The sequence below is a fragment of the Dromaius novaehollandiae genome, chromosome 1 (assembly GCF_036370855.1).
Source record: "Dromaius novaehollandiae isolate bDroNov1 chromosome 1, bDroNov1.hap1, whole genome shotgun sequence".
NCBI classification, from domain to species: domain Eukaryota; kingdom Metazoa; phylum Chordata; class Aves; order Casuariiformes; family Dromaiidae; genus Dromaius; species Dromaius novaehollandiae.
In genome coordinates this window covers 152,612,629-152,627,517 of record NC_088098.1, presented here as the reverse complement: position 1 = coordinate 152,627,517, position 14,889 = coordinate 152,612,629, and the positions used below count along the sequence as shown (strand labels likewise).

The 14,889-nt window shown below is 42.6% G+C and overlaps 1 protein-coding gene across 5 annotated transcripts in view; it reads left to right on the top strand.

The window, feature by feature from the left end:
* Positions 1 to 14,889, top strand: part of EDAR (ectodysplasin A receptor) — a 74,570-nt gene that overhangs the window by 45,962 nt on the left and 13,719 nt on the right. For all 5 annotated transcript variants that reach the window (XM_026097008.2, XM_026097005.2, XM_026097007.2 and 2 more), the window contains 4 exons: positions 485 to 553; positions 1,810 to 1,932; positions 3,256 to 3,437; positions 8,327 to 8,412. In XM_026097008.2, the coding sequence (XP_025952793.1) occupies positions 503 to 553; positions 1,810 to 1,932; positions 3,256 to 3,437; positions 8,327 to 8,412 (442 nt within the window). In that variant the 5' untranslated portion in view covers positions 485 to 502. The remainder of the gene's footprint in view (positions 1 to 484; positions 554 to 1,809; positions 1,933 to 3,255; positions 3,438 to 8,326; positions 8,413 to 14,889) is intronic.

Here is a 14,889-nt window from a genome sequence, read left to right as displayed (position 1 = left end):
AACTAGACTTTTCCTAGATAAATCTGATGTAGAGAGGTCAAGCACCATGGATGCAGGCCGGTCTATGCTACTGACCCCTGGCCCTCTTGTATTTAGCAGTCAAGGCCCAGCTCTTGGTTCCTCCCCTGGAGGGTTTCTCAGCAGGCCAATCTGAAGAAATGCCAGTGTTCAGATCTCATTCCTTATCTTCAACCTAGTTTTATAAAGGTTACAAGATCAGGCTCTGTTGTGCAATTGTTTTCTCCCAAAGAGAGAGAAGAGATGTGCAGCAAATGTGCGTAGCCTGCGTGTGCGTATGCATGTGTATGTGTGTATGCGTGTGCACATGCATGCGTCTTCCCTGCTTTGTTTAGCCCTTTATATAACTGCAGGCATCATTCCCATGTAACCTTTGTTCTCGCTGTGGGTTCCTCTGTTGTTATTTTGGCAACACGTGCAAATATTTACTAATATTCATAAACAATCACCGATTCTATCTTTTCAGGTAAAATATCAAGAGAATATGGCTCACCTGGGTGAACGTAAATGGACTCACATGTTCCCTTTTCTGGTGGTAGGTATTTATGTATGTAGATATATCGAGCATGCAAAGATAACTGAGTTCTGTTTCGGTCTTTGCAGACATTTGTGAATTGTCATAGCACATCTACAGGCAATTCAGACCTGAAAAGCAATTCAGTGATCAGTGTTCACTCAGTAAGACACTCAAGCATGTACTTTAGCGCTGCTTAGACTTGAGCATGTGTCTAAATCGGCATTTCCAAAATTGTGGGAGAGGCTGTTGGAGAGGAAGGGGAAGGAGAAAGACTGAAAACAGGAGAGACCTCTGCTCTGGCAGCCAAGCCCTGAGAGAGCCCATGAGCCTGAGTGTCGCAGGTCGCATGGCTGGCCCCATGGTGGGGCTGGGGCCCAAGCCAGCTCATTGTCTCAGGCTGCTATAATTATCCCTTGCAGCCACATCTACGAAGGCTCATTAGAAGCGGGAGCGGTGAGGGTTTTGGCTGAGGTGCTGGCTGCATGGGAGAGTGTGGGAATTAATGCCAGGAATCACAGGCTGCAGTATTTTGAAGAATAGCGGAGCCAGCAAACGTGAACGTGAACGCTCTGGAAAGATCTCATGACACAACTAGATTGCCCAAAACTGTAGTGGCCCCTCTGCTGTGTCGTGGCACTTGGTGAGGAGCCACTCGCCAGTGGCCCTGCCATTGGGGTTCGTGTCCTGCCCAGCATCACACCACCTTCCTGTGGGCCGTGGTGCACCTCGAGCATGGCCACTGCAAAGGAAAGGTGTCAGCACTGGTCTTCCCTGCAGGGGGAACCCACTCGTTCAGGAGATGGGAAGATGCTTTATCTTCTGCTGGAGGGGCCTTGAGCCCACACCTGCCTGGGGCAGCCTGGGGAGGGCTTTCCTCGATCCGACAGCTTTTGTGGCTCTTGTCGCTAGGCACCTGAGCCACCCATATGTTGGGAAGGAAGCCCAGATGCCTAATTTAGGGCTGCAGATCCCGGTAGGTGGTAAATCCACAAAGAATTCGGCAGCGCAACGTGCAACGTTTGCTAGGCTCCCATGCTAGCAGACCAAGCGCTGCACGGCCCTTCAGGGCAGCCCCCAGTGCCTTGAAACGCCCACACTGAAGCACCTACCACTGAGTCTTTTTGCATTTCTGAGCAGCAGCTTTAGGGATGCCTTGTGCTGATGTGTCAGCCCCACATCTTCTGAGCTATGGCTGCCTGGCAAGGGGAAGAGGCTGGGCACAGGGAATGGAGGCAATGAAAGTAACAGGGCTTTGCAATGCTCTCTGGTGACAGGTTTCCCTGGTGTACTCGGTGAGTGCTGAATACTCCAACTGCGGTGAGAATGAATACTACAACCAGACCACTGGCATGTGCCACGACTGTCCCAAGTGCGAGCCGGGCGAGGAGCCTTATATGGTAATTTCAGATTCCTCTGCTTGGAGTAGGACAAATGTCAAAAGCCAAAGACGAGATCTGAGAGATGGGCTGCAGGAGTGCAGTGTGTTGCTTGGGCTGGCTGCTCACAGCAGCGCAGCTCAGTGGCTTGGGGCACTGCTAAACACAACTGAGTCTATCACACAAGACGACTCCAAAGCTCAGCAACCCAACAAGCAATTTTAGGATCAAAAACCACAACTAATCCTTTTTTTAAAAAAAAAAAATGCTGTGTTACATGGTGTTAATACATCAATACGAGAGAAAAAGGGGAAAGAAATCAATGCTTATCCAGCATGCTGTTGAGGCCATACATGACTTCATTTACCCAGCAATGCTCGCATGTCTAAGTGTGTTGTGAGAGCAAGGTGTCACGCACTTAGGCATCCGTAAACCACAGCCCAGAAGTAGTCTATTAAAAGTAGTATTTTGAAAGTTCTAATGTAAAAGTTTCACACACAGTCTCTGCCAATGCGTTCTCATCTCAAAAGTTATTTAAAAAATGACTCTGCCATTCCAGCATTGTGTGATAAATAGGTTAGTTTGGCGTGCTCACTGGGCCCCCACAGAGAATTTAATTTTGTTCTCCTGCTAAGATATTGTGGCACTAGAGAAACTTGGAAGCATCTGCAACATTTTAAATTATCGTTTCTAAGTAACCATTTGATTTACAGCAGATAATTGTTGCATATTAAAGAATAAATTACTGAAATCCTCTTTGGTTTTAATAGGATAAACATCCTATTGCAAGAATTTCACACAGTTGGTAGTCCTAAACAAGAATATTTGAATAATAATCAGTTGGTATTAGTTTTATTTAATCTAAACATAATGTTCATCTGGTAAATGTGAGTTCAGGGGCTACCAAGTCCCATATAAACATTGCCTTTTGTGACATTCCTTGTGGCCTTTTCTATCATCAAAACAAGATCACAGATATCCCTGCTGGAACCCTTTTTCCCCCATAATTTTCTACTCCTCTGGTTTTCAATTTATTTTTCAGCAGTGCAGAAGCTGAAATTCACCTCTGAGACTTGCTGGAATATGATTTAAATAGTCATGGGCGGTCACTTGCACAGAGTATGATGCTCCAGGTCCTCTGTTCCCCCTCTAGGACATGACATACTGCGTCCCTGTGGTTCCACAACCTTTTTAGTATAGACACCAGGGGACCAAAGAAGGATCTTCATTCTCCTGATATTAAATAGTGCCACAAAGCCATCGGGCCAGACTATGCATTTTATCTTTTCCTAGAAGATTATGTACAACGCAAGCTTATTTTTCAACGGCTTTGTGTTGTTGTAGACATGCGGATATGGCACCAAAGATGAGGACTATGGCTGCATTCCTTGCCCTTCCGAAAAGTTTTCCAGAGGGGGGTACCAGATATGCAGACGGCACAAAGACTGCGAGGGATTTTTTCGAGCCACCGTCATGACACCTGGCAATCAGGAGAATGATGCAGAGTGTGGGCCTTGTCTCCCTGGGTAAGGATTTAACCATGGACCTTTACACTACAGATCTACTTCTCATCATGCTAAAAGTACTTTTTGAAATCTAAAATCTCTGATACCCTCTCTTCATGTCTTAGCTGATTGTACATACAGTACTGATGAATTATGCTTTTCAGCTTCTCCTAAAACAATAATTTCCAATATTTGAAAAGTGTTGGTGAGTTTAGTAAATCAGAACATGCCATTAATCTTACTGAAATATGACTGACTGAAGAAACAGGTGTTGGGAACAAACTGGAAAAAACAAAACTTCTCTTACTAGAAACAGAAACGGAACAATTCATGTACCCAAGCATAAGTGTCCAAGTGCTATTTTAGATGCTCTAAGGAATCCAGTTTGGCCTCCAGCTGTCACTTCAAAAGGGTCTTTGTTAAGTCCTGTATCATGTAAACCAGCTCCACCAAGATGTCTTGGATGTCCTGTAGTCTCTACACTGGCACTGGATGTTTATGTTTAGGAACATAAAACAAGTCTTCTGCAAACATGACCAGCTGGCAAATTTGCCAATAGTTGGCAGCATTAGCTAAGATAGCTGTTTGGAGAGATTCACCAAGCAACCTTAGTCTCTCAAGGCCCTTTTTAAGCAACAGAGAAAGAGGGGTTTAAGTAGCTGCTAATGTGACACATGCTGTTGTTATAAAAATAAGTTCTGTGACTGGTTAAAGGGGCTATAGTAGGTGCTATTTATTTAGTCTACCTTTTTAATGATCTGTTGTGCTCTGTATAATTCTGATGGTAATGGTGAGAAAGCAATTGCCGCTCTGAATATATTAGCAATATATTCTTGACTATGTTACCTTCTGATGTCTGCAAACTCAAACATACATTTGCTTTCTTAACATTCTTTCTGTTAGGTAAGTAAATACTTTAAAACAAAATCTCACTTTATTTACCTTTTTCATTTCTACAAGTGTGCCTCTTTGGCTTAGATGTGTAACTCCTAATGGACATTTGGCTTTTGTGCAGAGTTTGCAGACACAGTATAACCCACGCTACTTATACTGCGGGAAACTCTGTTAAAGAGGCACTGCAAGATTCCAAGTTTATTGTATCAGTGAGTCCATGAGAAATTTTCATAGTTTACAAATAAAAAGAAGGACTTGTCTAGCTGCCAGCCAAGCAAACCAATGATGTGATTTAAAAAGAACTCTCCCTTGACTTCCCCTCATACATCACTAGGAGCAAGAAAGTTAAATAGTGGCCAGAGTTGCTGTTTCACAATTTCATCAGGACTAATGAGGTCACCCTGGAGAGAGTAGGGTGCCAGCTGAAAACAATCAGATTGCACAGCTGGTACTTAGGCAGTAATCTGAAAACACCACATTTACACAGGTGTTACCTGTAGCAGAAGTTGGCTTGCCTGAGTCTGGCCATGGGTGGGACTTTCAGGTCGTGGGTTAGTTTGTCAAGGCTAACAATTAGGGTAAAAAAACCCTCTTACTCTGAAGAGAAGAAATTCTCAAGATAAATTAAATATGGGATAAAACACACCCTGATCCTTTCTTGACTCCTTGTGCAGCATAGAGAAGCCCTGGAGTTGCTCTTGTGCGACAGTGGGAAAGCTCTGAGCCCCTGCACCAGACCAGGCAAGCTGACAGGCAGCAACAACTGGCCACACTTTTTCATTGCCACCTTCTGCGTAGGGACAGCCAGACACCTGGGCAAGTGGCAGCTAACAGAGTGCTCCCTTGCCCAGGCAGTAATGCTCAAAGAGCATCCAAGTTAATGTGACAAAAAATCAAGGTCTCCATTTTCAGAGGACTGTGCTTCAGTAACACACTGGAGATGTTTCCAAAGTAACATCCAAAATGCTGCAATCTGTACTTAGGGACATCTCCTCCCATTCCTATTTCTATACACTCACCAGCTCAGTAAAGCATCCTTAGAAAAACTGAGCGGATGGCACATTATGACCAAAAGTTTTTGGACAAAACACCACTAAATTACCAGCCCCTTCCCAACTGGTACGGGTATCTCTCTCTATAATTTGCCTTAAAAAAGACCCTGGATAATTATATAATTTTCCTGTTTTTACAGTATTGCTAATGAACATTCTTAGGGAAGAGACATCTGGGATGAGAGCATGGGTCACCCATTGCCTCTCTATGTCCAGGTTCTCTTCCACATGAAATAGGAATAACACTGTTTGTCAAGCTCACAAGAATGTTGTCAGACTGAGACCAGAGCAGAATCTAAAGGCTTAGCCCCAAACTGTGATCCTCAAAATCGAAGTTCAGCTGCCAGTGAACTGTGGAGGCACCTACCCTCCTGGGACATGGCAGGGTTTATCCTAGTGTCCCTCCCCCCACCCAAGTTCTGCTCCTGCCCAGAAGCTCTTCAGTGCTGCTAAATAAGACAAGTGAAGAATGCATGAATTCAGTGCAACTCAACAGGTTAATCCATTAGGACTACCTAATCAGAGCATGCCTGAGATCATAACCAACCAGGAGTGGCCACAGTGGTTCAGAGCAATGGTGCCTGTAACCCAGTCATCTGTTTTCCGCAGTGGCCACAAGTGGACACCCATCAAGATCAAGAACAGGGCAAGTATAGATGACACATCTCCCTAATACTGTCCCAGCATCTTACTGTTTTTAGCTCAGAGCAACTCACAAGTGGGAATACAAAGCTGCTTTCTTTTAAATGCAGGCAGAGATGGCTCTGCTATTGATACTTTCCCTTCTTATGTGTTTGCCAATGGTTACAGCAAATCCAGTTTCAGTTCTCTTCTCTGAGGTGTTTGAAAAGCAAAAGCGAGCTCTTTGCTCTGTTTTTTGAATGAAAAGGTTTAGCAAGTGAGTTTCAAGTGAAATACAGCCCTTCCAGGCAGTTCTGAGTACGGCAGCAGATGCCTCCACCCTCCAACTCAGCACTTCCCTTCTCTCTGTTGATGGACTGTTCTCTGCTGAGAGTTGGGCCCCCACTCCCAGGTGCCCTGGTCCCTGCAGGGGAGCAGACCTGAACCCGGGGCTCCGGATTCTGCTTCTGGGACCAGCAAGTTCCTGACCATGACTTGACACCACCAAGATAAGTCCGAGATAAACCACCATGGTGTTAAGCATGAAAACACTTAAGTCCATTCTTCGGTCTAGCGTTTACTCTTGGATTTTTCCTGTAACACTTCAAAACCTGAGACCAGTGGGTGCTCAGGAAAGACAAATAATGAGTCTCACAGTGGAAGAGAAACACCATGAAAACTGATAATCATCCTTTCATTCTTGGGCCACTTCTCCTCTATAGTTAGTGATATAATGTGATCAGTTATTTCCAAAATTGCCTTTAATGTTTGGTGCATTGCAAAGTAGTCAGAGACATAAATCTGTTGCTGGTATTTTGCAGTGGTGAATCATTAATGTTTGCAGTTACAAAACGTCCTACACACATAGGTGAACTGTTGCTTACCCATGAACCTCTTCTTCAGTTTTCTCTGCCCATCCTCCACCCTTCTGCATCATGGCAAAAACCAAGAAATATTCCTCCAGCTTGATTTTATTAACTGTTGGAAGGGCTGTTTATCTTCTTTAAGCCACTTTGGCTATTAGACTGTGGCTCTTAACTGTCCTGTATTTTTCTGTATAGAGCTATGTGAATCCTTGGCCTGCCACTCTTTTTTGTGGTTTTGCAGTCATTTCCTGACTGTTTATTAAGTGCTCCACAATCTAACATTATGCAGTCCCCCCCCCCCCCCCCAAGAAAGAAGAAACGAAGTTTTGCTATTGAGAGATGGGCAGAACAGCGCATGGGGCAAAGGAACCATTCAAAGAGAAGAGTGAGGGTGAATCTCTTAAAACTAGTAAGAAAACAGAAGGAGCCACATTCAGTCTATACACTTTCTCAGGCTCTCCCTGCATCTCAGTGTACTCCATTTCCTGTACCTATATCCCTTATTTGTAGACTGGGTAATGAATGAGCAACTGATTTTAATAGACGGTTTCAGTAGTAATTTTCTAATATGTACATTTTCCAGAAAAAAGTATTGCACATACATAGATAGATACGTAAGGGCAGAAAACAGATTCATCACTGCATCAAGTGTTTATCATGTTGGGTACTCAGCTGCATACTGGATTAGTATCAGTGCTACTGGATTATAAATTTATTCTTTTTTTCATCAACATTTAATATGTGATTTGTAAAAGCATATCTGTAACATCAACTGTCTATGATTTTGATGTAATTTATTCATTAGGTTGCCTGTGAATCAGATTCTTGCATACTCTATTCCTTATTTCGGCACTAATTTTATTAGCAGCCCAGAAGTTCAAAACATGAAAAACTTTTCTTTGTGCTCGAAGTCCAATATCAAGGGCTAATTTATGAACTATACAGCAAGGAACTTTACAAGATTGTAAAGCATAATCTGTCTTTGCCTGTAAGGGTGGTGTTTTCCTCTATTTGATAGCCAAAACTGGCTCAGATTTGGTTTTTCTCTCCTTCGTTAAGATTATCCTTACAGTGCTTGTGAAGAAAATCAGTCAATGATATCCAACTGGTGGTCTTGCCTGGATGATTACTACTTCAAAAAATAATGCTCTCCTTATTTGAAAAGTCTTTTTTTTCAGGGCATGCTGTAAACTGCAACTTGAACTCAGCAAGAAGAATAATGTTGTTTTAGGCAATGATACTACTTCTTGCCATGTAGGCTTGATGGTTGATTAATTGCCTTTTAGGGGGAAAAGAAGGAGAGAAACACTGCCTCTATTCAGGCAGTTAAAAAAAAAAAAGAATAATCATTGCATGAAATTGCTTATAAAAGTTTTTTAAAAGTGATTTTATCTCAGTATAATTGGCTGCTGCTGAGCCACGCTCAGTTGTAACATATTAATTTACACTGTTTTGCCTCATCTTGCCCTTCTTTTAGTTACTACATGCTGGAAAACAGACCTCGAAACATCTACGGCATGGTTTGCTACTCGTGCTTGCTGGCGCCTCCTAACACCAAGGAATGTAAGTGTTATGTGATTTCTGTGCGTTTCATCTGGTTTTGACTTGGAATCATCTGGAAGCTCAATAGGAAGTCTTTTGGTGATGATGATTATGTTCAAACACGAAGTCAGTCTCCAGTTAAGCAATTTCTGCTTCCAACTAGACTTGCCAACAGAGGAAGCAAATACTGAACATGTGGGGGAAAATCACAACCTTTGATTTTAGGATATGCTCTTTTTCAGTTATGTTGCAGTTTTCATCTGTTAAAGCACCCCAGACAGGACTTTTAATGATTATTTAACCAAATATGTATGGGTAAAAAAATATACAAACCTGTATATTTATTAATTCAGTTTTGGTTCAGCTGTGAAGAAAACACTTTTTGGAAACTTCTTAGATTTTAGTAAAAGTGCATCCCACCTTTTTACATCCTTTGGTTTCAAAGAGATACAAGGGTTGACACTGGACTTTGATAGCCAGCACTGATAACAGAGCTAATTCTGCAGACTTCACTTACAAAAGAAGCTGTAGTTTGCTACCTGAAAAAAAATGTATGTGTGGGTGAGACACTTTAGTGGTCCTTGTTCATTTGCATGCTGCATTAGTGCAAAGGCTGATTTGTCTTCATGCCATGCATAGGGAGATTAGCCTCCTAGGAGCACTCTAATGCAGTGGTTACCCCTGGAAGACTGATTTCTTCTTCAGGAAGAAAGGGAGTTCCCTCTGAATGAACAAATGACTTGGTTTGGACGCTCCCTCAGAGAATCCAGAGCAGATCAGGAGAAAAAAAACTAAGAAAATAGACAAAATTGGCACTGCCCCAGCTAGAGAAAGCTGATGCAGGTACAAGCAAAATCCGCTCCACACTGTCTGTTCTTTCAAAAGTCCTTACCGTGTAAAAGAATTGCAGTGTTTTGCCTGCTTGATTTTAAAGCAGTGGTTGACACAAAGCTCCCTGAGCATTTACTTATGCACATAAATAGTAATTACCTCGTTTAGGTGCTGCCAAACTGTGTTTCACTGGTGCTCTGAAACACACTTCAAAGGAGGATAGGTCATTAACAGATCCCACCTTTCCTAAAGTGCAAGAGCTCAGAGGAGCCAGGGAATAAATACCATGGCACAGAGCTCCTGGTGAGCGGTAATGGCCCCCGTCGAGGTATTTCCCTGAACCGTGTGGCTGCAAAGTAGCTGATCAGTTGTAAACCTCCTACCAAGAAAGCAGGAGGGTGGCGAGGGCTGGGTGAGTGTAATTTTGGTGGGATATGGTGTGTGTTCGGAGGTGAGGCCATGGTGCTAGGGAAGACCCCAGTCTGAGATGTGGGGAAGCGAGCAAAAAACAAGGTTAGGAGTCTAAGTGAGAGATGAGGGTATGCTGGAAGAAGAGAGGAGAAAAACACACTTTCTCCTGCGCATGCATGCAGGCTGGCTGCCCTGTGGAGGTAGCACAACCATGCCTGATGCCAATACAATAGCCAAAACAGCAGGACCTTTGATGGAGCTAGTTGGATTTTGGAACCTGACTTTGTTAACAGCTGGTCGGTGATACATAGCAAACAGACAAATAAGCCTTTCAACACGCCTTGAGATCCTTGCTTCAAGGCGCGGGGTATTATCTCACCAGTTCCTCTAGAGGCCACCAGCCAATGTAGCCACACTCATACTTTCTGCCCATAAATAAACCTCACTTCCAAAATGAAAAATGGCATCTGAAATGAATCGCTTCCTCAGCTCTGATGGTCTCAAACACATGCTGAGCTAGGTTTTTAGTAACACCAGACATGTTGTAGCTTACTGATCGGACAAGGAAATACCAAAAGATGTTGTAGCTATTGCTCAACTCAAAAAACAAATCTTTGTAGGATATTTGGCTGATACAGTATAAACGTGCTTACTACTTTGAGGAAAGTACAAATTGTGCAACTGACTAACCACATGTATTTTTAACCTGAAAAACACAAGAATAAATATGTGAAATATATATTATCTTTGGGAGGAGTTTAGGCAAGTGCATAAACCTATGAAGCAATTGGGTACTAATGCTGGAGAGAGCATTAGTTCTAGCAAGAGTAAATATTACCATATTAACCAAGTCTGTGAAACCAACCATTCAACTACAAGTGTTCAAGAGCTGGCAAAGCTTCTAAAAATCCAGATTCACTTTGTAGTGGTCCCTCAAATCACTGAGCTCAATTTGATTTATGGCTAAAACTCTTGATACTGTTTATAATAGTGGCTTAACTCATAAATAATAATTTGGATTCCAAATGGAAAATCAGCCTTGCAACAGGAATGTCTAAAAGGCTCACTATCCTTGTGGCAAGCGGCATAAATTCTGATACTAGCAAGTGACCAAAAATAAAACCTCTTCATCACAGACTTCACTAACATCAAATTATACCAGTCAGAGCAAAGGAGTATCATGTCAATGAAACACAACTGCATATTTTTTTTGAGGTTTGCAAATGCCTAAACTAATTGTTGCACTTTGAACACATCATAACATTAATGTGAGCATGCAGCCTCTGTTGTATGAAGAATAATATGGGCTCTTTGTTATGAATGGTTCCTATACTCAGAACAAATTGTGTTTATTGGAGCTGCTTGTTCCCCGCTCTGGCTGTTATGATGGAGGGTCCAGAGGGCATTAGAAAACTCCAGATGGTCCCAGTCATGTTCAGTTTCTTTCTTGAGACTTCAAAATAGCATTGAACAGAGTTCAGGAACTTAAGATTTGCCAAGGTGACACTTTCCTAGAACTGCCTTTTCATCTAATGCTCCTGCGTATTCCCTTTCATGGTAATTTTGAGAGGGTATAGCACTGGAAACAGGTGACCTGAAGGGTTATAGGGAAACAAGGACAATAAATTACTCCAAAATAGGAAGCTGAGGGTGACAAGCTTTGGCTTAAATGCTTTACCTCTAGACATGAAAATAAGGACAGATAAATCCCACCTTAGGCCTTTGTTAGGTCTGAGACAGGACTGGAGCACAGCATTCCCCTTAGCAGGAGAAATAGCTACCTGGGGAGCTGCCTGGCCCCCGAGATGCACAGTGCCACGACAACAGTGAAGCAGGATGCGTGTGCTGCTGCGTGGAAACCTGCTCAAAGAGTTTTCCTGACCGTACATTTTATCTGGCAGAATAGTGCTTGGTTTTGATCAAAGGGTAAACAAATAGCTTTCAACTCCAAGAGCCCGCTGTGCAACTTTCATCTCCTGCACAGTCAATAAACCTTGAAATGGCTAAGGAAACCAGACAAACACCCATGTCCCAGCATCTGGAAATATCAGTGTAAAGAATGAGAAAGAAATTCCCTGATGAGCCTGTGTCACCTTTATTTTTTCTCCTCTCTGGCAACTTGAGACGTAAATAGCACAAGTAACATGGAAAAGAGAGGGAGGAGAGGGAGACTTTTCATAGGGGTCAGAGATTTAATTGAGTTGAATGTATGACCTGATTACAGTGTTGAAAACCTCTCTCTGGACTAAAGGATAAAGGCAATAACGACCTGTGGGCTGAGAGGCATACTTGGATTCAATGGTAACTGGTAGGAAATGTGCATGCGGGGGCCGAGGGGTTGCGCATGTTTGAGCATAAGGATGCGTGCTGCGCAGAAGGAAAACTTTTTCTCACTTGGACAAGAGTTTGCTCCTGAAAAGGGGTCAGCATCACCACAGAGATGGCAATTTTTCATGTTTTTTGTGCGCTACAAAATGCCCATATTAGACTTGTGGGCTCTCAGCACACAGCTCTCCTGCATCTCCCAGGACTGCACTGCTAAGCACAGGGGAGCACGAGTCCAAAACATCAAAGATGCGAGAACTTCAGCTGCACATGCAGCAAATCAGGAGACATCAGTGAACCTTGCTGACACCAAATTGGGATATGATATCCCTGTGATAAACAGCAGCACTACAGTGAGGGGGGCAAACACTGGATACAGGTTTCCTATGCAAATCAGAGGATAATATATTGCACGTAGTGAACACCAAACCACTTTAAGATGTGGCTTACCACAGTTAATGGTGCTGGATTTTCTGTTGACAGTCCTGGAGCCAGAGTCACTTGAGGCCTCTGAAAATATGTGGGTTTTTTTTTCTTTTATCCAGTGTAAAAGTATGTGCAAAAGACAGAAGATTTTAACCTACATGGAGTTTCTCTGGCAGAGAGTTATAGTTACTGCTGGAAGAGATTTTACCTTTTAGCAGCTGCAGTTCTCTATCAGTAGATATACATAAACTCTGCTCTTCCATTCAGACTTTGATATTTGCCATTCCAGTTCAAAAATGATGGCGAAAAACAAAATCAAATCCTGCTACAAGACCTTAAAGAACTTTATACTGTGAAGTTATAATTACATGCCTACATCTAATATGCTAATCCTTTTCCATTCATATTGATCTAGAGAACTTCAGCAACTGATTGAGGGTTTTCTTTTCAATCTTCATGTATGTGCATAGGCACAAAATATTATTCCCACTCGTCTTTTTTTGTTTGGTCATATACATGAAAATAGTTGCAATAATTGACCTGTGTAGGTTTTTAAGCCTAACACATATAATGATGGTTTAGCAAAACTAAAAATGAGGAGGGGAAACAAAAGAAGAACAAATGTAGTCAAGTTATTTTCCAGTTACCAGAGAGCAAATAGCATCCGGAAACATAAAAGATCATTTTTATTGTTGTATTGTTAGAACTTCAAAAACAACTAGACAGATGAGACAGAACGATTTACTAATGGGCTGAAGGCTCTGTGTGACAAGTATTAGTTGGGGGGGGGGGCACTTCCACATACCTGTACTATGGGTTCAGAGCTCAATCTCCTTAGTTGAAATGTTTAACACAAACAAGCCTAGCACAGAAAAACCTCGTGTATTAGTGAAAAATAATTCTTTCATAGTTCTTTTATGTTTAACCCTCCATTCTTTTTAATATCACCATTTTTCCTTCCTTGCCAGTTTTGTCCTTTGTAATATGATCAACATCAGGATTTTTTTTTTTAACTTCTGTTTCAAATTGTGCTTACAAATGAATAAGCTTGTTAGCTGGAGCTAACAAACTTTTTTTTTTCCTTTTGAGTTGTTTGATCTCCGAACACCCCATTCCTCTTCACATGTGGAATGGGAGCAATGTTGAAGCCAGTGCTTTGTTGTTCACTGGTGGTGTGGCCTACTTCTCATTCCCTTAGGGTTTGTCTATACTAGGAAAGGAACCTAATATTAGCACGAAGCCTCAGCAGGAAACCTTCCAGGGGAAGGAGCCGAGAAGCGGGAGTGGGGCTCGCTCCCTTGAGCTCCTGGGGATGCCCGGGAAAGGCTGGGCCCAGGTGTCCTTCAGGAAAGCAGCTGGACCCAGGGTGCAGCGGGAAAGGAGGGAGGACTCACGGAGCCCTTTCTTGTCCCTCTGCCACCTCTGCTACGCTGCTGTCCTCCCCTGCTTGCTGCATGGAGAAAGCGAAGGTAGCGCTCAGTTCTCGGTGCTAGGGCTAACTCCTGATGCGTGCCTGTGCAGTCCCAGTGTTGTACAGTAATTGCAGCTCCTAGTGAGTCCGAGGCCAAACTGCAACAGATGCAAAGGAGCTGTCAAACTGAGGCTGCAGAGCCTACCATAGCCACCGCTTCCCCTGCCTCAGCACGCCGTCTAATAAAAGAGCAGGAGGGAGAAACAAAACAGTCGAAGACCTTGCGGTGCGCACAACAGTAGAAAATATTTCCTTTTATGTGTCTGAACAGTGCTGTGGCTGGTGGTTACTTGCTGTGAGTATGACCAGATCTAAAATAAAAGTCTGCAGGGACTTTGCTGTCACAGTGTTTAGAAGGTTCAGACTCGGGAATTAAATCCTCCATGCTTTTCCCGACTAATAGCTACTTAGACTAACTGAGGTACTTGGCAGGGCTGCAGTAAACACGGGAGTGACCTGCCTTTTAGTATCCTGTATCTCCCCTGAAAATAAAAGACAGTAAAACAAAAAACAATCCTCCGTTGTCTGGGATATTCTCTTGCTACTTAGGGATTTACTATACTTTCAGGCTTGATTAATGTTTCATTGCTAAATGCATATGTAGGCACCTTAGAAAGTGGCTTGATTTTGACAGCTGCTTCAGCTTTCATTACTTTCCAAGTGTATAGTGTTTCCATGTGAAGTGTTGTTTCTTTAAGTTTGAAACCAAACCTTTTATGTAAGTGAATACAGATTTACATTACAGAAACTGAATACAGTTTTATATTAATCTGAGACTTCTGACCTATGTTTTTTTCAGCATCTAGGTCTTTATTTAGGACTAGATTTAGTTATAATCTAGTTTTCAATTACTTTGTCAGACATAAACTTTCTACCTTTATTGAATTTCAACTCAATATAATTTATTTTTCACCTCATATTTCAGGCTGCTAGTTAATTTATTTGTGCATGTGCTTTATCTTACTTCACGGCCTTAAAATGGTCACAGTGGCTGCACTTGCAGCTCAGCTGGCAGTAATGAGTATGGATTGCCG